General features: G+C 45.0%; 4 protein-coding genes and 1 long non-coding RNA gene across 9 annotated transcripts in view; 2 read left to right on the top strand and 3 right to left on the bottom strand.

Annotated features, from left to right (window-relative positions):
* The window catches only part of LARGE1 (LARGE xylosyl- and glucuronyltransferase 1), a 394,217-nt gene that overhangs the window by 303,502 nt on the left and 65,008 nt on the right, over window positions 1-25,707 (top strand). The window lies entirely within an intron of this gene.
* LOC142748662 (E3 ubiquitin/ISG15 ligase TRIM25-like) overlaps window positions 1-25,707 on the bottom strand; it is a 232,115-nt gene that overhangs the window by 181,144 nt on the left and 25,264 nt on the right. For 3 of the 5 annotated variants that reach the window (XR_012882280.1, XR_012882279.1, XM_075855828.1), the window contains exon 1: window positions 12,132-12,799. The exons of the other annotated variants lie outside the window; for them this stretch is intronic. Coding sequence is in view for 1 of the 3 variants with exons in the window: in XM_075855828.1 (XP_075711943.1) it covers window positions 12,132-12,797 (666 nt within the window). In the remaining 2 variants the exon portion in view is untranslated. Of the gene's footprint in view, window positions 1-12,131; window positions 12,800-25,707 lie in introns of those variants that run through there. 5 annotated transcript variants of the gene reach the window in all.
* Window positions 6,703-7,664, bottom strand: LOC142748478 (butyrophilin subfamily 2 member A2-like). The gene has a single exon (XM_075855568.1). It carries the CDS (start codon window positions 7,662-7,664, stop codon window positions 6,813-6,815), a length of 852 nt encoding a protein of 283 aa, XP_075711683.1. The 3' UTR covers window positions 6,703-6,812.
* LOC142748664 (uncharacterized) lies at window positions 11,685-14,487 on the top strand. The gene is made up of 2 exons (XR_012882284.1): window positions 11,685-11,780; window positions 12,216-14,487. It is a non-coding gene; the product is annotated as an uncharacterized LOC142748664 (long non-coding RNA).
* On the bottom strand, window positions 17,381-19,127 carry LOC142748661 (E3 ubiquitin/ISG15 ligase TRIM25-like). Its single transcript, XM_075855827.1, has one exon. It carries the CDS (start codon window positions 19,125-19,127, stop codon window positions 17,547-17,549), a length of 1,581 nt encoding a protein of 526 aa, XP_075711942.1. The 3' UTR covers window positions 17,381-17,546.

Here is a 25,707-nt window from a genome sequence, read left to right as displayed (position 1 = left end):
GCGCCAAATATATTGAGGCCCCCCTTCTTAATATATTTGACACATCTTTGGCTGTCTGTGTAACAGAAATGCAAATCTAAGCCTTCTATGAGCGGGTGTAAACTCGTTCTATAACTCACACCCGTTTCTGCCGTAAATTATATCTTTCATTCTGACATAGGTCCCACCCCTTTAGCTAAATCCCTCCCCCTTTTCGCAAAACTTTTCGAAAGCTTAAGTAAAAAGTTGCACATTTTAGCGCAACTGTGGCCTGTTCTAACATGTCCAACTTTTTTACGCCAGGAAACTAGAGTAAATCTTTTGATATATTCGCCCAATGTATTGGAAGCGGGAAAAATGGAGAAGTGTAAGGAACAGAGCGACTGTGACGAGGGCCAAAGTGTGACGTGTAGACGACTGGGTCAGAACATCTCCAGAACGGCCGGTCTTGTGGGGGGCTCCCGGTATGTAGGGGTTAATACCTACCAAAAGTGCTCCAAGGAAGGACGACTGGTGACCGGCGACAGGGTCATGGGCGCCCGAGGATCATTGATGTGCGGAGTGAAGGCTAGCCCGACTGGTCCCATCCAACAGAAGAGGTACCACAAATTACTGAAAAGTTACCGCAGGTTGTGATAGAAGCTGTCCGGACACGCAGAGCATCGCAGCTTGCTGTATATGGGGCTGTGCACCCGCAGACCGGTCCGAGTGCCCATGCCGACCCCTGTCCACCGCTGAAAGCTCCTACAATGGACACGTGAGCATCAGAACTGGAGAATGGAAGACGCCTGGGCTGATGAATCACGTTTTACATCCTGTGGACGGCCGGGTGCGTGTGCGTCACTTACCTGGGGGGGAGATGGCAGCAGGATGCATTATGGGAAGAAGACAAGCCGGCGGGGGCAGGGTGATGATCTGGACAATGTTCTGCTGGGAAACCTGGTGTCCTGACATTCATGTGGATGTGTCAAGTACCCCCGACCTAAACATTCCTGCAGATAAGTGCCCCCTTCATGGCAGCGGTATGCCCTAGTGGCAGCGCCCTCTTCCAGCAGGATAACGCCCTCGCCACACTGCTGGAGAATGCCCCCGCCACACTGCAGACATTGTACCGGAATGATGAGGTACATGAGAAAGATTCAAGGTGATGACCTGTCTCCAAATTCCCCAGATCCCAATCCGATCGATCATCTGTGGGATGTGCTGGAGAAACAAGTCCGATCCCTGGAGGCCGCACCTCACACCTTACAGGATATAAAGGATCTGCTGCCGACGTCTCGTGGAGTCCAGGCCGCGACGGGTCAGAGCGGATATACCGGAACCAGGGCGACTACACAATAGTAGGCCGTGGTTGTAATGTTCGGGATGATAGCCGTACATATAACATATAACATTTAGGGTGCAGTCACATGACACAGATCATTCACTATCGCAGGGTTTTCTCTCAATTGCGCTCACGGTTTTAGTCGCAGTTCCATTTATATTCAAATACGTGAAATACAACAACAAAAACCTAATTAATTAGGGGTAGTCTGCTGCCACTGTTAATTAGGGTCACTCTACTAGCACTGTTTATGTGGGTACTTTTCTGGCACTGTTTGGGTATGTGCACACACACTAATTACGTCCGTAATTGACGGACGTATTTCGGCCGCAAGTCCTGGACCGAACTCAGTGCAGGGAGCCGGGCTCCTAGCATCATACTTATGTACGACGCTAGGAGTCCCTGCCTCGCTGCAGGACAACTGTCCCGTACTGTAATCATGTTTTCAGTACGGGACAGTAGTTCCACGGAGAGGCAGGGACTCCTAGCGTCGTACATAAGTATGATGCTAGGAGCCCGGCTCCCTGCAGTGTGTTCGGTCCGGTACTTGCGGCCGAAATACGTCCATCAATTACGGACGTAAATAGTGTGTGTGCACATACCCTTTATGTGGGTACTTTTTCTGGCACTGTTTATGTGGGTACTTTTCTGGCACTGTTTATGTGGGTACTTTTTCTGGCACTGTTTATGTGGGTACTTTTTCTGGCACTGTTTATGTGGGTACTTTTCTGGCACTGTTTATGTGGGTACTTTTCTGGCACTGTTTATGTGGGTACTCTACTAGCACTGTTTATGTGGGTACTTTACTGGCACTGTTTATGTGGGTACTTTTCTGGCACTGTTTATGTGGGTACTTTCCTGGCACTGTTTATGTGGGTACTTTTCTAGCACTGTTTATGTGGGTACTTTACTGGCACTGTTCATGTGGGTACTTTACTGGCACTGTTTATGTGGGTACTTTTCTGGCACTGTTTATGTGGGTACTTTGCCCTTATAAACAATTTCAGCAAAGTGAAAATAAACAACAAGCAGTTTTCTACAACTGTTAATTAGGGGCACTCTGCTGACTTTGTTTATGGAGGGGGCACTCTTCTGACACTGTTTATACGGGGTCACTCTGGTACTCTGCTCCTACTTTTATTTTGGTGTACTCTGCTGCCACTGTTTATGGAGGGCCACTCTACTAACATTGTTAATTGGGGGCACTGCTGGCACTGTTTATGTGGGTACTTTGTCTGCCACTGTTTATGTAGGTACTTTTTCTGGCACTGTTTATGTAGGTACTTTTTCTGGCACTGTTTATGTGGGTACTTTTTCTGGCACTGTTTATGTAGGTACTTTTTCTGGCACTGTTTATGTGGGTACTTTTTCTGGCACTGTTTATGTAGGTACTTTTTCTGGCACTGTTTATGTAGGTACTTTTTCTGGCACTGTTTATGTGGGTATTTTTTCTGGCACTGTTTATGTGGGTACTTTTTCTGGCACTGTTTATGTGGGTATTTTTTCTGGCACTGTTTATGTGGGTATTTTTTCTGGCACTGTTTATGTGGGTATTTTTTCTGGCACTGTTTATGTGTGTACTTTTTCTGGCACTGTTTATGTGGGTACTTTTTCTGGCACTGTTTATGTGGGTACTTTTTCTGGCACTGTTTATGTGGGTACTTTTTCTGGCACTGTTTATGTGGGTACTTTTTCTGGCAGTATTTATGTGGGTACTTTGTCTGGCACTGTTTATGTGGATTCTTTGCTTGCTGTTTATTGGGGCACTGCTGAAATTGTTTGTAGGGGCACTCTTCTGGTAATGTTTATGATGGGGCAATTTGCTGCCATTGTTAATTAGGGGTACTCTGCTGGCTTTGTTTAAGGGGCACTCTGGTAGCACTGTTATGGGCCACTCTGCTGACACTGTTTATAAAGGGGCACTGTTTATAGGGGTCACTCCGCTGCCACTATTAATGGAGGCATTCTGACGTTATGGATGTGGCCTGGTCTTTGTGAGCTGCAACACAAGTCTCCCTGAAAACGATTCCTAAAAGTAGTCAAGTATGGCGCTGAGTAAAGTAACCACCTGCGGCCACCATAGTATTTAACGCGCGGGTTCCCTTTAAGAAGAAATTTCATTTTCCGCATACAAGAAAAACTTTATTCCCCGTTTCACAGAAATTGACATGAAAACACGAGCTCCTCGCGAGTTCATACCACAACGGCGGATTTTACAATATCGTCCCCGCGTTGCCGTAAGAGAAAAATACAGATTATTATCACCAACAATTAACAAGTTTTCGTCTTCTAATCATCAACGTTTCCCGCCGTCCTCTGATCATCCAGCAGAATATGGAATATTTTACCATAAATATCACGATGAAGGGGTCACATCTTTCCTGCTCATTTAGAAATATCATTTTTTGTGTTTTTTTTTTACAAAATAAAAAGAACCAACATACCCCCTTGACTACAGAGCTGACAATCTACTTCATTGGCATTAATGTATCAGTACCGTATTAAAGGAGTTGTCTACGATCAGAAATAAGGTTCAGCTTTTTTTTTTTTTCTTCCTAGAAACAGCGCCACCCCTGTCCATAGGTTGTGTCTGGTATTGCAGCTCAGCCCCATACAACTGAATGGGGCTGAGCTGTATTACCAGAGAAAGCCTGTGGACTAGAGTGGCGCTGTTTCTGGAAATAAGCAAACAGAACAAAATACAACATATCTTAAAGGGGTATTCCAATTATTAACATATGTCACCAGTGACCACAGGAGCCCCCACTGATTGCTAAAATGGGGCACCCTATTTATTGGGACACTACTGTTTATGGAGGGGCACTTTTCTGTCACTGTTTATGGAGGGTACTGTATTGGCACTGTTTATGGGGGGTACTCTATTGGCACTGTTTATGGGGGAGCACTATTCTGGCACGGTTTATAGGGGGCACTTTCCTCGCACTGTTTCACTTTCCTGGCACTGATGGGCACCCTACGGGCACTGTTTATGGGGGGCACCCTACGGGCACTGTTTATGGGGGAGCACACTGCTAACACTGTTAACGGGGGAAAATTTTTTCTAGTATGGTTGATAGGTGGGGGTCACTCTTTTGGCACTGCCTATGGCTAAAAGGGGGGACCATATTTATTGTAGGCACTGCGCTATTAGTATTTATGGAGGGGCACTATGCTGGAACTGTTTATGGAGGGACACCCAATTGGCACGGTTTATGGGGGTACTCTATTGCCACTGTTTATGGAGGGAGCACTTTCCTGGCACTGTTTATGGAGGACACTCCACGTGCATTTTTAATGGGGGGCACTCTGCTTGCACTGTTTATAGGGGAGCATACATTTAGCACTGTTTATAGGGGAGTAATTTTGGCACTGTTTATGGGGGCACTATACTGGCACGGTTTATAGGGGAGCATACTTTTGGCACTGTTTATGGGGGCACTAAAGTTGCACTGTTTATGGGGGGATAGGTAATACAAGTTAGTTTGGTGGAGGTCTGACCACTGGGACCCTCACTTCTAAAACAGGGCCCCCCAGTCCTACAACTTTATGGGGGTTATTAACACAACCATGAAAAGTGCATACTTGCCAACGGTCCTGGATTTGGCGGCACAATCCCACAAACCAGAACGCAAAAGGTTCGGGAGTTTATGCAAATCAACGCAAAAAGTTGGTGTTTCCAGCCATTTTGGGGCGTTCCCCGGCAGAATGGGGGTGTGGCTTAAAATGTCCTGATTTTAGGGATTTAAATGTTGGTAAGTATGAAAGTGGACATATATAAAACGTATCTTCCTGAATACCCTGCCTCCAGTGAGTGGTATTGTTTAACACTGCTGGGGAGGGACAAGGACTGGGGTCCCCCCATTCTACCGATCGCTAGTAATTCTTCAGTTGGACCCCAATTTATTTCTCATTTTTACCTCGGTGATAGATGTTTATTTTAATAGATAGTATATCCCTTTAAATTTACTATCTAACAGGAAATCAGGCCTTGTCTCCCACAGCAACCAATCACAGCTCAGCTTACATCTCTTAACCTGCTCTGAAAAAATAAAAGCTGAGCTCTGATTGGTTGCTACGGACAACAAGGCCATTTTTGATAAATGAGGCCCCAAATTGCTTTACTGCTTTTCAGTTATGTATTGCTTCTTCTTCTCCGGTCACATCCAAAGCTAAATTACGAATTCTGTTGGTTTTCTTTTACCAGATCGCAATGCATTGTGGGAACTCAGGTAACACATGGCACAGATAAATATGAAGTGGCTACTAGCAGGATGTTTAGTCTTGTTTCGGATGTGAACGGAGAAGAAGATATCATATAACTTAAAGTACATAAAAATCAACAAATTATTTGAAAATTGGTCCGTGGGTGCAAATATGGGACCCTGATGGTTTGCAGCAAGCCTCTACATATGTCGCCTCGCTTTGACCGTCTCATTGAAATTTGCATAACTTTATTGACATAGGACTGGACGACACCTTCGATAACAGCATTTTTGTCCAGAAGTTCTCAGTTTCTCCTGTTACATTCGCCCGGTCCCAGCGACCAAACCGCCGCCCCCCCCCCCGTCTCCGCGGTGAACCAGGGTGATTTTCACAGTGAGAGAGCACAATGCCCCCGGTACATTGTATTTAAAACTCAGCTGAACATTCACGCCATCTGCTCTCTTTCCGCAGCTGAGACTTTTTGTCTACGTTTTGGCGCCGCTGCCCTATTGCTGACCTTCAAGAGAGATACAAAGCAATCAAATTGCCGCTGATCCCACAGAGATTTAATTCCACGCTTATGAGAAAAAAAAATGTTTTTTATATATATAGAAGCTCCAAATCCCCTGCATAGACCTAGAAATAAATGATAATCTATCTCCCTGCAGCCACCACTAGAGGGAGCTCAGGAGCTTACTGTAGTCTTAATAATAACACAGTATGTAGTGAGCTCCCCCTGGTGGTGGCTGCAGGTAGACAGAATTCTATAATTTATCTCTAGGTCTATGCAGGGGATTTGGAGCTCTGTTTCACAAAAACATAGCTCTAGCCCTTTGAAAGACATATTAAGAAAATAATCAGATAAGATTTTTGGACTTAATAGGAAATAATATCTATACTTTAAGCCCTTCACCATCCCGAACACCTGACCCTGCCTCTTATCCACCATTACTTCCCTCTTAAAGTGATGTAGACCTATAATGGACCTGAATCAACAGGACCATTCAAAAAATCCATCATTAAAAAAATTTACTCTCAAATGGGCAAAGGGAGGTGACACTATTTTGTGGCACCCATTGTGGTTGTCACTTAGCAAATCCCTCCACACCCCACCCCTATGGATCCTGGCCAAGATACACGAAAAAAGTGTAAATACTGAGATATGACGAACATCTCCATAAAAGAAGTATCGGACGTTGGTCATATCTCGACGGAAACCATCCTCTAAGTTGTCCTGACCTTTTCCCAGGTGGAGATATCAAGTCACTCTCAAGTTTGGCTTCCTGAGAACTTTCTTCCATACCTTTCAGTTGCCATGGTTTCCACCTCCGAACCTTAAAGAGCTGCCCAATACCCAACACAGAACATGAAGGGGCTCGGTGAAGGTGTCTTTGAAGGTGTATAAGTGTTTCATGGGTTCACCAAACTCATAGAACGACATCTGGCCACCCTCGTAATCCAGATAGAGACCTACTTTCCCGCAGGAATATTGAGCTGGGAGCTGGACGACATTCGAGTCGTGTATAGCCGAATATTGTTTGCTCCATAGACGTAGTCCCCATGACTTATCGTTGTGCCCGATGACACATTGTCCCCCTTTTCTCTCTATATTGGAATAGCACATTCCTACACACCAGTCTCCTTCCTCACTGCTCTCCACTTCCATAAAATGTTTCCCGGAGGAAAAATAATTCTTGCTTAAGACTTGACATGACTGAAAAGTTTCAGGTGTATCTGGACGATTTTGGCTTACTCCAGGCCAGGAGGCCATTTTTAGGTCTTCAGACACTTCTACGTCATTACCCGCTGTGTTGATGTCCAGTGAGATGTCGGAAGCTTCCGGCACTTTGAATCCTCTGAACTTTATCTCTTCACCAATTTTTTCCATGGTTGTATGTAACATCTTAGAGATAAGAAACACATCCAGATCGCCTACGGTATGGACATCATCTCTGGTACCTTCATCCATCTCTTGTATATCAGATCTATGAAGCTCTTGATCTTTCAAGACCATGAGTGGATCTGCCATGGTGCACATCTCCTGAATAGAGCACATTTTCCTAGACAAGTCTCCTTTTTCAATTGACAGCTGTTGGATAAGATCAGAGACTGAGTGTGACACTTGCTCTACCTGCCTGGAGACCTCACTCAAGACCATCTTCTCCAGATGTTTCAGCTGTCTCCTGGTGTCTTTAACCCCTTAAGGACACAGCCTGTTTTGGCCTTCAGGACACAGCCGATTTTTTCAAATCTGACATGTTTCACTTTATGTGGTAATAACTCCGGAATGCTTTTACCTATCCAAGCGATTCTGAGATTGTTTTCTCGTGACACATTGGACTTTATGTTACTGGCAAAATTTGCTCGATACATTAAGTATTTAATTGTGAAAAACACCAAAATGTAGCGAAAAATTGCAAAAATTTGCATTTTTCTAAATTTATATGTATCAGCTTGTAAGACAGATGGTAATACCACACAAAATTGTTGCTAATTAACATCACCCATATGTCTACTTTAGATTGGCATCGTTTTTTGAACGTCCTTTTATTTTTCTATGACATCACAAGGCTTAGAACTTTAGCAGCAATTTCTCGCATTTTCAAGAAAATTTCAAAAGGCTATTTTTACAGGGGCCAGTTCAGATGTGAAGTGGATTTTAGGGCCTTATATATTAGAAACCCTCGATAAGTCACCCCATTTTAAAAACTTCACCCCTCAAAGTATTCAAAACAGCATTTAGAAAGTTTCTTAACCCTTTAGATGTTTCACAGGAATTAAGGCAAACTAGATGTGAAATGTTCAAATTTCTTTTTTTTTTTGCAGAAATTCATTTTTCATCTATTTTTTTTGTAACACAGAAAGTTTTACCAGAGAAACGCAACTCAATATCTATTGCCCAGATTCTGCAGTTTTTAGAAATACCCCACATGTGGCCCTAGTGCGGTAATGGACTGAAGCACCGGCCTCAGAAGCAAAGGAGCACCTAGAGGAATTTGGGGCCTCCTTTTTATTAGAAAATATTTTAGGCTCCATGTCGGATCTGAAAGGCTCTTGCGGCACCAAAACAGTGGAAATCCCCCAAAAGTGACACCATTTTGGAAACTATACCCCTTGAGGAAATTATCTAGGGGTATAGTGAGCATTTTGACCCCGCAGGTTTTTTGCAGAAATTATTGGAAGTAGGCCGTGAAAATGAAAATCTACATTCTTTCAAAGAAAATGTAGGTTTAGCTAATTTTTTCTAATTTCCACAAGGACTAAAAGGAGAAAGTGCACCACTACTTTTGTAAAGCAATTTCTCCCGAGTAAAACAATACCCCGCATGTGGTCATAAACGGCTTTTTGGACACACGGCGGAGCTTAGAAGGGAAAGAGCGCCATTTGGCTTTTGGAGCTCAAATTTAGCAGGAATGGTTTGCGGAGACCACGTCGCATTTGCAAAGCCCCTAAGGGACCAAAACAGTGAAAACACCAAAAAAGTGACTCCATTTAGGAAACTACACCCCTTGAAGAATTCATCTAGGGGTGTAGTGAGCATTTTGAACCCACAGGGGTTTCATAGATTTTATTAGAATTGGGCAGTGAAGATAAAAAAAATCCTTTTTTTCCAATAAGACGTAGCTTTAGCTCAACATTTTTCATTTTCTCAACAAATAAAGGAATAAAAGAACCCCAACATTTGTAAAGCAACTTCTCTGGAGTACGGCAATTCCCCATTTGTGGTTATAAACGGCTGTTTGGGCACACGGCAAGGATCAGAAGAGAAGGAGTGCCATTTGGCTTTTGGAGCACAGATTTTGCTGGATTGGTTTCTTGACACCATGTCACTTTTGCAAAGCTCCTAAGGTGTCAGTACAGTGGAAACTCCCCAAAAGTGATTCCATTCACAAAACTACACCCCTTGAGGAGTTCATCTAGGGGTGTAGTGAGCATTTTGACCCCACAGGTGTTTCATAGATTTTATTAGAATTGGGCAGTGAAAATAAAAAAAATCCTTTTTCTTCAATAAGACGTAGTTTTAGCTGAAAATGTTTCATATTCTCAACAAATAAATGTAAAAGAGCACCACAACACTTGTAAAGCAACTTCTCCTGTGTATGACAATACCACATATGTGGTCATAAACTGCTGTTTAGGCACAGAGTAGGGCACAGAAGGGAAGGAGCGCCATTTGGCTTTTGGAGTACAGATTTTGCTGGATTGGTTTCTGGGCGCTATGTCGCATTTGCAAAGTCCCTGTGGTACTAAAACAGTGGATCCCCCCCAGAAGTGACCCCATTTTGGAAACTACACCCCTCAAGGTATTCACCTAGTGGTGTAGTGAGCATATTAACCCCACAGGTGATTGGCAGAAATTGGTGGGCACGTGATGTTGCAGAGTGAAAATGGTTTTTCAATAGATATGCCAATATGTGGCGCCCAGCTTGTGCCACTGGAGACACACACCCCAAAAATTATTAAAAGGGTTCTCCCGGGTATGGCGATGCCATATATGTGGAAGTAAACTGCTGTTTGGGCACACTGTAGGGTTCAGAAGGGAAGTAGCGCCATTTGGCTTTTGGAGCGTGGATTTTGCTTGTAGTAGTTTTGTTTGGAGTCTTACTGGTGTTTCCGTTTATAATGTGGGGGCACATGTAAGGCGGGCGGAGTATATAAGGGCCATAGTCAGGTGGTATAGTGGGGTAAAAAAAAAACAATAAAATAATCCATAGATGTGTGTTATGCTGTGACACAATCCTTTCTGCACAGGCAGGTGTCGCACTAATAAATGGTCTTTACTTATCCCCCTTTTGGTCCGCACTCGGCACCTTTGAAGTTTGGGGAATTTTGCTGGGAAGTGTTGTCCTGGTATAATACGGGCGCCCTCACTTCCAGCAGATATGTTTGGGCCCTCCCCTTCCTGGATCCCTAATTTTAGGGGCCTTGATAATTCGCCACTTGAAACAGAAGAAATGTTCCCCTCGGGCTGCACAACTGCATATTTTTATTTCCTGGCTTATTGGTGCCTTGACTAATTTTATTTTTTCATAGACGTAGTGGTATGAGAGCTGTTTTTTTTTGCGGGACGAGCTGTAGTTTTTATTGGTACCATTTTGGGGTACATGCGACTTTTTGATCACTTGTTATCCTTTTTTTTTTGGGAGGCCAGGTGACCAAAAAACAGCAATTCTGGCATATTTTTTTAGTTCTTTTTATACAGCGTTCGCCACGTGTTATAAATTACATGTTACCTTTATTCTGCGGGTCAGTCCGATTCCGGTGATACCTAATTTATAGCACTTTTTATGTTTTACAACTTTTTGCACAATAAAATAACTTTTGTAAAGAGAATGGATTTTTTCTGTCGCCAAGTTGTGAGAGCCATAACGGTTTTAAATTTTTCGTCGACGGAGCTGTGTGAGGGCTTGTTTTTAGCGAGACGAGTTATAGTTTTTATAGGTACCATTCTTAGGTACATGCGACTTTTTGATCACTTTTTATTTCAATTTTTGGAAGACAAAGTGACCAAAAAATAGCAATTATGTCAGTATTTTTTAGTTATTTTTTTTACGGCGTTCACTGTACGGAATAAATAACATAATATTTTTATAGTTCAGGTCGTTACGGTCGCTGCGATACCAAATATGTATGGCTTTATTATTTTTTTCAATAATAAATGACTTGATAAGGGAAAAAGGGCGATTGTGTTTTGTGTTATTATTTGAAACTTTTATTGTTTTTTTTACAACTTTTATTTTTACTTTTTTGACACTTTTTTTGACACTTTTCTTTAGTCCCACTAGGGGACTTGAAGGTCCAACAGTTTGTTTGATGTTCTAATACATTGCACTACCTATGTAGTGCAATGTATTAGAACTGTCAGTTGTTCACTGACAGCAAGCCGATCAGGCTCCGCCTCTGGGCGGGGCCTAATCAGCTTACGTAATGGCAGACAGGAGTCCATTGTTAGGGCTCCTGTTGCCATGGTAGCAGTCGCCAGCCTTGCCATCGCGTGGCAAGGCTGCCGATTTGCTACAAACCTCTAGGATGCAGCGATCACAATGGATCGCTGCATCGAAGGGGTTAATGCCAGGAATCGGAGCTAGCTCCGGTTCCTGGCGATAGATCGGGGTGTCCGCTGTAACATACAGCGGACACCCACTGCTGATGACGCCGGCTCAGCTTCTGAGCCGGAAGCTGAGCCGGCGCCATCTTGCCGATGGTACCGGAAGCCTCCTGGGCCCCGCCGACGACGGGGCATATTAGGATTCCGTTGCTGGCGGACCGGGAGGTAAGCATTAGCCCTCCGATCGCCTTTGCAGCCACCGGCAACCCAGCGATCACGTTGCTGGGGCGCCGGTGGCTATAAACTCCTCACATGCTGCGATCGCTATTCAACGCAGCATGTGAGGGGTTAATCGGTCGGATCGGAGGCTAGCTCCGGTCCTGGCCGATACCTCAGGGTGCCAGCTGTAACATACAGCTGTCACCCGACGGTGATGTCGCTGGCTCAGCTCCTGAGCCAGCTTCATCTCCATGACGTACAGTTACGTCAAGATGCGGGAACAGTCCATCTCCCATGACGTAACTGTACGTGATTTTGCGGGAAGGGGTTAAGGAGGCCAGAAATAATCCGACTTACCGCCCCGGCTCTGTCATGGACATTGGTTATGTGGTTAGATAAGTCCTGAATCCTTGACACATTTCCTTCTCTCTTTGAGAATAGATTGTCTAAGACCTTTCTCAGTTGCTCCTTCTTCTGGACTGAAGCTACATCTAGAAGCTCTATGTGATGTCCCTGATGTTCTCCGATCAAACTACAGGACACACAGATACAAGCATCGTCCTCAGGGCAGTAATATTCCAGGATCTTCTTATGGACTGAACATTTTCTGTTCTCCAGGGAAGTGCTGGGTCCAGTTAGGACATGTTCTGCTGCCTTGCTGTGAACTCTCAGATGATTATCGCACAGAGAAGCTTCACACAGCAGACAGGATTTAACAGCAGGTACAGGAGCGTGAATACAGTAAGTGCAGCAGATCCCGGTGATCTCCTCCTGACGGGACTGAGTATACGAGAATCTCTCCACTATGTTACAAAGTTTCCGATTCTTCTCCAACGCTGGACGTTCCTTGAACTCTTCTCTACATTCAGGACAGGAATAAACTCCAGACCCGTCCTGTATATCCAGGAACTGTTCAATACAGACCCGGCAGAAGTTGTGTCCACATCTCACGGTTACAGGACCCGAATAAATGCTCAGACAGATGGAGCAGAGCAGCTCGTCTCTCACATCAGCGGACGCCATGGCTGACAACAGTTGCAAGAAATTACATTTACCAGGAATTGAAACTTAGAGTGAACCTTGTCCTGGTTGTGTGACGTTCAGAGTGATGACACATCTCCGGGGAGATTAACCCTAGATGCAATTCACCTCCTGGCACTGTTTATGTGGGTACTTTTCTGGCACTGTTTATGTGGGTACTTTCCTGGCACTGTTTATGTGGGTACTTTTCTAGCACTGTTTATGTGGGTACTTTACTGGCACTGTTTATGTGGGTACTTTACTGGCACTGTTTATGTGGGTACTTTTCTGGCACTGTTTATGTGGGTACTTTGCCCTTATAAACAATTTCAGCAAAGTGAAAATAAACAACAAGCAGTTTTCTACAACTGTTAATTAGGGGCACTCTGCTGACTTTGTTTATGGAGGGGGCACTCTTCTGACACTGTTTATAGGGCGTCACTCTGGTACTCTGCTCCTACTTTTATTTTGGTGTACTCTGCTGCCACTGTTTATGGAGGGCCACTCTACTAACATTGTTAATTGGGGGCACTGCTGGCACTGTTTATGTGGGTACTTTGTCTGCCACTGTTTATGTGGGTACTTTTTCTGGCACTGTTTATATAGGTACTTTTTCTGGCACTGTTTATGTGGGTATTTTTTCTGGCACTGTTTATGTGGGTATTTTTTCTGGCACTGTTTATGTGGGTACTTTTTCTGGCACTGTTTATGTGGGTACTTTTTCTGGCACTGTTTATGTGGGTACTTTTCTGGCACTGTTTATGTGGGTACTTTTTCTGGCACTGTTTATGTGGGTACTTTTTCTGGCACTGTTTATGTGGGTACTTTTTCTGGCACTGTTTATGTGGGTACTTTTTCTGGCACTGTTTATGTGGGTACTTTTTCTGGCACTGTTTATGTGGGTACTTTTCTGGCACTGTTTATGTGGATACTTTTCTGGCACTGTTTATGTGGGTACTTTGTCTGGCACTGTTTATGTGGATTCTTTGCTTGCTGTTTATTGGGGCACTGCTGAAATTGTTTGTAGGGGCACTCTTCTGGTAATGTTTATGAAGGGGCAATTTGCTGCCATTGTTAATTAGGGGTACTCTGCTGGCTTTGTTTAAGGGGCACTCTGGTAGCATTGTTATGGGCCACTCTGCTGACACTGTTTATAAAGGGGCACTGTTTATAGGGGTCACTCCGCTGCCACTATTAATGGAGGCATTCTGACGTTATGGATGTGGCCTGGTCTTTGTGAGCTGCAACACAAGTCTCCCTGAAAACGATTCCTAAAAGTAGTCAAGTATGGCGCTGAGTAAAGTAACCACCTGCGGCCACCATAGTATTTAACGCGCGGGTTCCCTTTAAGAAGAAATTTCATTTTCCGCATACAAGAAAAACTTTATTCCCCGTTTCACAGAAATTGACATGAAAACACGAGCTCCTCGCGAGTTCATACCACAACGGCGGATTTTACAATATCGTCCCCGCGTTGCCGTAAGAGAAATATACAGATTATTATCACCAACAATTAACAAGTTTTCGTCTTCTAATCATCAACGTTTCCCGCCGTCCTCTGATCATCCAGCAGAATATGGAATATTTTACCATAAATATCACGATGAAGGGGTCACATCTTTCCTGCTCATTTAGAAATATCATTTTTTGTGGGTTTTTTTGCAAAATAAAAAGAACCAACATACCCCCTTGACTACAGAGCTGACAATCTACTTCATTGGCATTAATGTATCAGTACCGTATTAAAGGAGTTGTCTACGATCAGAAATAAGGTTCAGCTTTTTTTTTTTTCTTCCTAGAAACAGCGCCACCCCTGTCCATAGGTTGTGTCTGGTATTGCAGCTCAGCCCCATACAACTGAATGGGGCTGAGCTGTATTACCAGAGAAAGCCTGTGGACTAGAGTGGCGCTGTTTCTGGAAATAAGCAAACAGAACAAAATACAACATATCAACTTAAAGGGGTATCCCAATCATTAACATATGTCACCAGTGACCACAGGAGCCCCCACTGATTGCTAAAATGGGGCACCCTATTTATTGGGACACTACTGTTTATGGAGGGGCACTTTTCTGTCACTGTTTATGGAGGGTACTGTATTGAAACTGTTTATGGGGGGTACTCTATTGGCACTGTTTATGGGGGAGCACTATTCTGGCACGGTTTATAGGGGGCACTTTCCTCGCACTGTTTCACTTTCCTGGCACTGATGGGCACCCTACGGGCACTGTTTATGGGGGGCACCCTACGGGCACTGTTTATGGGGGAGCACACTGCTAACACTGTTAACGGGGGAAAAAATTTCTAGTATGGTTGATAGGTGGGGGTCACTCTTTTGGCACTGCCTATGGCTAAAAGGGGGGACCATATTTATTGTAGGCACTGCGCTATTAGTATTTATGGAGGGGCACTATGCTGGAACTGTTTATGGAGGGACACCCAATTGGCACTGTTTATGGGGGTACTCTATTGCCACTGTTTATGGAGGGAGCACTTTCCTGGCACTGTTTATGGAGGACACTCCACGTGCACTGTTAATGGGGGGCACTCTGCTAGCACTGTTTATAGGGGAGCATACATTTGGCACTGTTTATAGGGGAGTAATTTTGGCACTGTTTATGGGGGCACTATACTGGCACGGTTTATAGGGGAGCATACTTTTGGCACCGTTTATGGGGGCTCTAAACTTGCACTGTTTATGGGGGGATAGGTAATACAAGTTAGTTTGGTGGAGGTCTGACCACTGGGACCCTCACTTCTAAAACAGGGCCCCCCAGTCCTACAACTTTATGGGGGTTATTAACACAACCATGAAAAGTGCATACTTGCCAACGGTCCTGGATTTGGCGGCACAATCCCACAAACCAGAACGCAAAAGGTTCGGGGGTTTATGCAAATCAACGCAAAAAGTTGGTGTTTCCAGCCATTTTGGGGCGTTCCCCGGCAGAATGGGGGTGTGGCTTAAAATGTCCTGATTTTAGGGATTTAAATGTTGGTAAGTATGAAAGTGGACATAAATAAAACGTATCTTCCTGAATACCCTGCCTCCAGTGAGTGGTATTGTTTAACACTGCTGGGGAGGGACAAGGACTGGGGTCCCCCCATTCTACCGATCGCTAGTAATTCTTCAGTTGGACCCCAATTTATTTCTCATTTTTACCTCGGTGATAGATGTTTATTTTAATAGATAGTATATCCCTTTAAATTTACTATCTAACAGGAAATCAGGCCTTATCTCCCACAGCAACAAATCATAGCTCAGCTTACATCTCTTAACCTGCTCTGAAAAAATAAAAGCTGAGCTCTGATTGGTTGCTACGGACAACAAGGCCATTTTTGATAAATGAGGCCCCAAATTGCTTTACTGCTTTTCAGTTATGTATTGCTTCTTCTTCTCCGGTCACATCCAAAGCTAAATTACGAATTCTGTTGGTTTTCTTTTACCAGATCGCAATGCATTGTGGGAACTCAGGTAACACATGGCACAGATAAATATGAAGTGGCTACTAGCAGGATGTTTAGTCTTCTTTCGGATGTGAACGGAGTAGAAGATATCATATAACTTAAAGTACATAAAAATCAACAAATTATTTGAAAATTGGTCCGTGGGTGCAACTATGGGACCCTGATGGTTTGCAGCAAGCCTCTACATATGTCGCCTCGCTTTGACCGTCTCATTGAAATTTGCATAACTTTATTGACATAGGACTGGACGACACCTTTCATAACAGCATTTTTGTCCAGAAGTTCTCAGTTTCTCCTGTTACATTCGCCCGATCCCAGCGACCAAACCGCCGCCCCCCCCCGTCTCCGCGGTGAACCAGGGTGATTTTCACAGTGAGAGAGCACAATGCCCCCGGTACATTGTATTTAAAACTCAGCTGAACATTCACGCCATCTGCTCTCTTTCCGCAGCTGAGACTTTTTGTCTACGTTTTGGCGCCGCTGCCCTATTGCTGACCTTCAAGAGAGATACAAAGCAAGCAAATTGCCGCTGATCCCACAGAGATTTAATTCCACGCTTATGAGAAAAAAAAATGTTTTTTATATATATAGAAGCTCCAAATCCCCTGCATAGACCTAGAGATAAATGATAATATTCTATCTCCCTACAGCCACCACTAGAGGGAGCTCAGGAGCTTACTGTAGTCTTAATAATAACACAGTATGTAGTGAGCTCCCCCTGGTGGTGGCTGCAGGTAGACAGAATTCTATAATTTATCTCTAGGTCTATGCAGGGGATTTGGAGCTCTGTTTCACAAAAACATAACTCTAGCCCTTTGAAAGACATATTAAGAAAATAATCAGATAAGATTTTTGGACTTAATAGGAAATAATATCTATACTTTAAGCCCTTCACCATCCCGAACACCTGACCCTGCCTCTTATCCACCATTACTTCCCTCTTAAAGTGATGTAGACCTATAATGGACCTGAATCAACAGCACCATTCAAAAAATGCATCATTAAAAAATTTTACTCTCAAATGGGCAAAGGGAGGTGACACTATTTTGTGGCACCCATTGTGGTTGTCACTTAGCAAATCCCTCCACACCCCACCCCTATGGATCCTGGCCAAGATACACAAAAAAAGTGTAAATACTGAGATATGACGAACATCTCCATAAAAGAAGTAACGGACGTTGGTCATATCTCGACGGAAACCATCCTCTAAGTAGTCCTGACCCTTTCCCAGGTGGAGATATCAAGTCACTCTCAAGTTTGGCTTCCTGAGAACTTTCTTCCATACCTTTCAGTTGCCATTGTTTCCATCTCCGAACCTTAAAGAGCTGCCCAATACCCAACACAGAACATGAAGGGGCTCGGTGAAGGTGTCTTTGAAGGTGTATAAGTGTTTCATGGGTTCACCAAACTCATAGAAGGACATCTGGCCACCCTCGTAATCCAGATAGAGACCTACTTTCCCGCAGGAATATTGAGCTGGGAGCTGGACGACATTCGAGTCGTGTATAGCCGAATATTGTTTGCTCCATAGACGTAGTCCCCATGACTTATCGTTGTGCCCGATGACACATTGTCCCCCTTTTCTCTCTATATTGGAATAGCACATTCCTACACACCAGTCTCCTTCCTCACTGCTCTCCACTTCCATAAAATGTTTCCCGGAGGAAAAATAATTCTTGCTTAAGACTTGACATGACTGAAAAGTTTCAGGTGTATCTGGACGATTTTGGCTTACTCCAGGCCAGGAGGCCATTTTTAGGTCTTCAGACACTTCTACGTCATTACCCGCTGTGTTGATGTCCAGTGAGATGTCGGAAGCTTCCGGCACTTTGAATCCTCTGAACTTTATCTCTTCACCAATTTTTTCCATGGTTGTATGTAACATCTTAGAGATAAGAAACACATCCAGATCGCCTACGGTATGGACATCATCTCTGGTACCTTCATCCATCTCTTGTATATCAGATCTATGAAGCTCTTGATCTTTCAAGACCATGAGTGGATCTGCCATGGTGCACATCTCCTGAATAGAGCACATTTTCCTAGACAAGTCTCCTTTTTCAATTGACAGCTGTTGGATAAGATCAGAGACTGAGTGTGACACTTGCTCTACCTGCCTGGAGACCTCACTCAAGACCATCTTCTCCAGATGTTTCAGCTGTCTCCTGGTGTCTTTAAGGAGGCCAGAAATAATCTGACTTACCGCCCCGGCTCTGTCATGGACATTGGTTATGTGGTTAGATAAGTCCTGAATCCTTGACACATTTCCTTCTCTCTTTGAGAATAGATTGTCTAAGACCTTTCTCAGTTGCTCCTTCTTCTGGACTGAAGCTACATCTAGAAGCTCTATGTGATGTCCCTGATGTTCTCCGATCAAACTACAGGACACACAGATACAAGCATCGTCCTCAGGGCAGTAATATTCCAGGATCTTCTTATGGACGGAACATTTTCTGTTCTCCAGGGAAGTGCTGGGTCCAGTTAGGACATGTTCTGCTGCCTTGCTGTGAACTCTCAGGTGGTTATCACAGAGAGAAGCCTCACACATCAGACAGGATTTAACAGCAGGTACAGGAGCGTGAATACAGTAAGTGCAGCAGATCCCGGTGATCTCCTCCTGACGGGACTGAGTATACGAGAATCTCTCCACTATGTTACAAAGTTGCCGATTCTTCTCCAACACTGGACGTTCCTTGAACTCTTCTCTACATTCAGGACAGGAATAAACTCCAGACCCGTCCTGTATATCCAGGAACTGTTCAATACAGACCCGGCAGAAGTTGTGTCCACATCTCAGGGTTACAGGACCCGAATAAATGCTCAGACAGATGGAGCAGAGCAGCTCGTCTCTCACATCAGCGGACGCCATGGCTGACAACAGTTGCAAGAATTTACATTTACCAGGAATCGAAACTTAGAGTGAACCTTGTCCTGGTTGTGTGACGTTCAGAGTGATGACACATCTCCGGGGAGATTATCCCTAGATGCAATTCACCTCCTCCACTGTCACCTTCTACAGGAGACGTCCACTGCTAGACTTCATGGGCCATGGTTTGGCTGAGCCCCATCATCATGGCTGGGACCCACCGTAGATCCTCTGGTTGTTTGCTCTGGTGGATCAGTCCCACTCTTAGGCTGACCATACACATTAGATAGCGGCCGACAGCTATTCCTCCTGATCCTCCCATACACATTAGATAGCGGCCGACAGCTATTCCTCCTGATCCTCGCATACACATTAGATAGCGGCCGACAGCTATTCCTCCCGATCCCTCCATACACATTAGATAGCGGCCGACAGCTATTCCACCCGATCCCTCCATACACATTAGATAGTGGCCAATATCTATTCCTCCCGATCCCTTCATACACATTAGATAGTGGCCGACAACTATTCCTCCCGATCCCTCCATACACATTAGATAGTGGCCGACAACTATTCATCCCGATCCCTCCATCCACATTAGATAGCGGCCGACAGCTATTCCACCCGATCCCTCCATACACATTAGATAGCGGCCGACAGCTATTCCACCCGATCCCTCCATACACATTAGATAGCGGCCGACAACTATTCCTCCCGATCCCTCCATACACATTAGATAGCGGCCGACAGCTATTCCACCCGATCCCTCCATACACATTAGATAGCGGCCGACAACTATTCCTCCCGATCCCTCCATACACATTAGATAGCGGCCGACAGCTATTCCACCCGATCCCTCCATACACATTAGATAGCGGCCGACAGCTATTCCACCCGATCCCTCCATACACATTAGATAGCGGCCGACAGCTATTCCACCCGATCCCTCCATACACATTAGATAGCGGCCGACAGCTATTCCACCCGATCCTTCCATACACATTAGATAGCGGCCGACAGCTATTCCACCCGATCCCTCCATACACATTAGATAGCGGCCGACAGCTATTCCTCCCGATCCCTCCATACACATTAGATAGTGGCCGACAGCTATTCCACCCGATCCCTCCATACACATTAGATAGAGGCCGACAGCTATTCCACCCGATCCCTCCATACACATTAGATAGCGGCCGACAGCTATTCCACCCGATCCTTCCATACACATTAGATAGCGGCCGACAGCTATTCCACCCGATCCCTCCATACACATTAGATAGCGGCCGACAGCTATTCCACCCGATCCCTCCATACACATTAGATAGCGGCCGACAGCTATTCCTCCCGATCCCTCCATACACATTAGATAGCGACCGACAGCTATTCCACCCGATCCCTCCATACACATTAGATAGCGGCCGACAGCTATTCCTCCCGATCCCTCTATACATATGTACGCTCGGCTCGAATTCTGAACTGGGAGAGGGGAGTAAACTGCTGCCAGGCATTGGTAGAGGCACATGCCCGATCCTTCTCTGCCCCGACATCCAACCGCTGCACCACCATACACATTAGATGGTCGGCCAACATTCGTCTTATGTCTATAGCCACCTGTTGATCCGAAACCTGTAATGTTCTAACAGTATTAACACTTCATGATGGGGAATGTAATGCTATGGTAGATAGTATCACACATGAAAAGCTTAGATACAACGCTCAGCAGACAGTATCACACATGAAAAGCTTAGATACAACGCTCAGCAGACAGTATCACACATGACAGGAAGTTAAGGGGTTGCTAGGCAACCTGAACTAAAAAACTGGGTGAAATGGGGAGGGCGGAGCTGCAAGATGAGAAACAAAGATAGATGCAGCAAAGGCATGTAAGGGTCTGTTCACACGCGAATTCTAAAACGTCTGAAAATACGGAGCTCTTCAAGGGAGAACGGCTCCTGATTTTCAGACGTTTTTTAAGCAACTCGCGATTTTCGCTGTGTTTTTTACAGCCGTTTTTGGAGCTGTTTTCAATAGTCTATGAAAAACGGCTACAAAAACGGGCCAAGAAGTGACATGCACTTCTTTTTTGCAGCCGTTTCCGCGTCCAAAAAAGTGTCAAGAAGCTCCATGTGAACTGGCCCTAATACTAACGCCGTGTGTCGTTACTGAGGTGGAGTTACACTTTAATTTAACCCTGTAGTTGCCGTCATTGTGCAATGGGGCAAATACATTTAGGCCAGGGACCCGGCCACATCTCTTGTGAATGCGTTTGACTGTCGTCTGTGATTTCAGGGGTCCGGGCCGGGATATCACACGACTGACAGCAGGAAGATGAACTTGTTCAAGAGTCAAAGGGAATTCTTAACGTGATGTCATTTATTAACATGGCCCCCGAGGTAACAAGGAATCTGCATTGTAGGAACGAGCCGCCCGTCTGTCTCATGCAATAATATACAGCTGAGGGTTTGTTACAGTTGTATCCAGTCTTCATGTGGCGGTAGTAGCGTTCCCCCTGTCTTACGATGTGGTTATTGGCCACGCGGTTTTTACAGGTGGAGATCCGCGGTCCCACAACCCTCGTCCCCTCGTGGAGGCCACTCCCCTGGTGAATACTATGGAGAGGTGGCCGCGTGTGCAATACGCATCGGAAACAGCCGATCGCTACGTGAGAGCCGCACCTATCAGGGACTTATCGCCTGTGGACATGCCGTAAATGTTTAAAATGGGATTACCTCTTTTCCTATTCACTGACAGCAAGCAGAGAACTTAAAAGTGCTAAGAAATTGGAAAACAAAGTCTATTAGAAAATTGCAGAACTTTTCATTAACCCTTCATTAAACTTAATTTACATAAAACCTGAACCTGATACCCCAGACTATCCAAACTTCCGATAATCCGGAATATTCCATAAGCTCAGCATGCCACATTATTGGATTTCTAATGTAATCGGCGGGGGCGGGGGGGGGGGGGGTGCTGGGAACCAGTGCGGGACGACTCTATCTATATAGAAGTGAATATGACATACTCTCCCCTCCCCCTCTTCTCTTCAGACGGCTTATTAGACACGGAAGTTTCCGTAGATTACGGTTATTTGCGCGTCATTTTCCGGATTGAAGGCGTTTACGTAATAAGAATATCGCGGCCTCCGAGAATCACACGAGATGCAAATTGATTCATTTTAATTCTGTTTGAAGGAAGTTCGGAGCAAATGGTTTGAAATAATCTCCGCGCATCAAAGTGAAGACGTCTTTGAAGTCGTCGGCGGGAACTGAACCGCTCACGTAATCCGGATGTTCTGGTAATGGAGAGACTCACTGTATTTAGGAGAGCGCTTCCCCCCCTAAAAATAATCCCATACATGGGTAACATGCCAGTGCCCATAGAGTGGTAGTACCCAGCTTTCCACGTACCCTGATTGTTGTGCAGTTACATCCCCTCTTTGTTTCCTCTCTGTTACTGATCTACCTGTATAAGTGTCAGTCTTCACTGTTGTTCTGGCATCGTATTCACAAACTATGAAGCACTGGTGACCTGTTACCCACTGTCCAGCATTTGTGGCAACTCCCGGAGCTTTTCTCCCCGGTAACCGGTGTCACCGTTGGTGGTCCAGTGATGGCAGCAGAGAGCGGTGGTTGTCCCTGCGGACTGCACAGTAGTACGCGCATAATTGTGAATAACCAAGTTGGCACCCGCTACTCTACAGGCAACAGGGACAACCGCCGATCCCTACTGCCATCAATGCCGTCATGACAGCTGCCCATGTAACAGGAGGGGCACTGTGTTTGGCAATTTTATGGGGGCACTGTGGTTGGCACTCTTTTGTGGCCAGTACTCTTATGTGGGCACTGGCTGGTACTGTTATGAGGACACTGAGTGGCAATATTATGGGGGCACTGTGGCTGGTAATGATATTAGGGTACTGTAGCAAACACTTATGAGCGCACTGTGGCTGGCAATCTCTGGCACTGTTATAAGAGCCCTATTTTTGGCACTTTTATAGGGGTGCTGTGGTTAGCACTATTTTGTGGCCAGTACTCTTATGAGGGCACTGTGCCTGGCAATCTTACAGGGGAACTCTGTGTCTGGCACGGTTATAAGGGCACTGTGGCTGGTACTCTTATGTGGGTACTGTGGCTACTATTATGAGGGCACTGTGGCTGCTACTCTTATGGGGGCACTGTGGCTACTATTATGAGGGCACTGTGGCTGGTACTGTTATGGCACTGGGAATCAGCAGTAATGTGTCCTGGAAGTTATTCAAGGGCACTAGGTTGGGGGTGTTCGGGGTGCAGGGTCTTTATATGAAGGGGGGCCATACATCTGACAATTATCTCACTTCAGCCGTTTTTTAAGCAAACTCACTTTTTTCGCTGCGTTTTTTACGGCCGTTTTTGGAGCTGTTTTTCTATAGAGTCAATGAAAAATGGTTCCAAAAACGGCTCAAGAAGTGACCTGCACGTGAAGAAATGCCCCGCCGTATTTCCCATTGAAATCAATGGGCAGATGTTTTGAGGCTTTCTGCTTACGATCTTTCAGCCGGTTTCCGGACATTTACGGCCGAAAATAAGCCGTGTGAACATACCCGTATGCAGATTTTCCAACTCCAAGCTGTATAAACGTGACTGCTGATTGGATGACGTATATCAGGTGATGTATTTGTGTAATGAGAGGGTGAGGCCTAAGGAGAACAAATCGGAAGCAGAACGCTTCCAAACATCTGCCCATTGATTTCAATGGGAAAAACGGCGTTCTGTTCCGACAGAACGTTTTTCGCGGCGTTTTTTTTATGCGTAAAGAAACGGCCGCGAAAAAAAAATGTGCAGGTCACTTCTTGGGACGTTTTTGGAGCCGTTTTCCATTGACTATTGAAAAAAGCTCTGCGTGTGAACATAGCCTAACAGTGAAGGAGAACAGTCACCCCTCTGATCAGTGTCCGGCGGCCGTGGCTGCTGCTGCACAAAAAGTTGATTGACAACAGATGAAGAAACTGACAAACTCCATGGATGGACGGCTTGTGACTGTTATTGAAACGAAGGGCGGCTATACCGGGCACCGGGCGCTGATTGTTTGTTATGAAATGTTTATTTGTACATTTTGAGTTGTTGGTTTATATTCTATGTTCACACAGAGTTTTTTGCCGCGTAAACCACGGCAAAAAACGGTAGAAATTGACTCCAATTCATTTCAATGGAAGGTGGAGGCATTTTTTTACCGCGAGCAAAAAAAAAACGCTCGCGGGAAAAAGAAGCGACATGCCCTATCTTGAGGCGTTTTCCGCCTCAAAAACCCCATTGAAATGGGAGACGGAAATAAACGAACGCGATTTTTGACACATTTTTTGATACGTTTTTCGGCCAAAAAAAAGCTCGCGGTTATTCCATCTTCCTGTTGAAGAGATAGCTAAAAAAAAAAAGCAGCAAAAAAACGCGGCAAAAAACACGTGTGGTGCAAAATTACTTCAAAAAAAACGGAGCAGATTTTTCCAGGCCTGATTTTCTGCCTGCAAAAAACTCTGTGTGAACAGGGCCTTACAGATGAAAATAAACAGGTAAGGCTTCGTTCACATCTGCGCTCGTGCTCTGTTCCTTTCCGACGTTTCGTCGGAGCTTTCCATTCGGAACGGAGCCCTGACAGACACAAACGGAAACCATAGGTTTCCGTTTCCACCACCATTGATTTCAAAGGTGACGGATCCGGTGCTAATGGTTTCCGTTTGTGTCTGTCAGGTCTCCGTTCCGACGGTACGTCGGAAACGGATCCCCAGCGCAGATGTGATCGAAGCCTGAGATGGGAACATTTTCCTTTTTTATTTAGTCACATAATTCTGTACACCAGGGGTTAACGGAATTGGTTGCAGAAAATCTGCAGCAAATACAATAGCAGCAAAGTGGATGAAAAATAAAAAAATCTTATACTTACCGCTGCAGTCTGTTTCTTCCTCCAGGCCGGCCTCCTGGGATGACAATTCATCCCATGTGACTGCTGCAGCCAATCACAGACTGCAGCGGTCTCCTGTGATTTTTTTCTGTGGTTTTTCGCACAGGGCTGATACGCTGCGTGTGAACGCTGCCGAATAGTTGCCCAATAATTCTGTACACACAGATAATCTCCAAAACCGAAACCTCACTTTTACTTTCCTAAATGTTCAGGTTTGAGGTTTAGTAACATTATTGTCACTGTAGTTGTTCAATAATAAAATGAATCCTCAAGAACACAAGTTGCCTAATAATTGTGCACGCAGCGTATTCTATAGATCCAGATCACGTGGGGGAACTCTGCAGACCAGGGACTTATGGGGGGACCCATTATAAGATTATGATACGTAAGCAATCCCCCCCCCCCTCTCCTCGCCATCTACGTATCACACAATGTAAGTTCTATGGGACACTCTGGCAGTGAACAAGTTAAAGATTTACATCTGCAACTAATGGTGGCAGATATTGAGCGGGGGTCTGTCTGCCTCCGGGGACGTGCGGCTGTCGCCTCCGCTCACACATAATAATGACACTTGTAATAGGTTCGGCGGCTGGGCGAGAATTTATCGGAATGAACAGGAGTCAGAAATGTCTCGGGGGATCAATACCTG

Source organism: Rhinoderma darwinii, chromosome 3 (genome assembly GCF_050947455.1).
Source record: "Rhinoderma darwinii isolate aRhiDar2 chromosome 3, aRhiDar2.hap1, whole genome shotgun sequence".
Taxonomy (NCBI): Eukaryota; Metazoa; Chordata; class Amphibia; order Anura; family Rhinodermatidae; genus Rhinoderma; species Rhinoderma darwinii.
The sequence above is the reverse complement of the archived record's forward strand: the minus strand, read 5'-3'. Positions and strand labels throughout refer to the sequence as shown.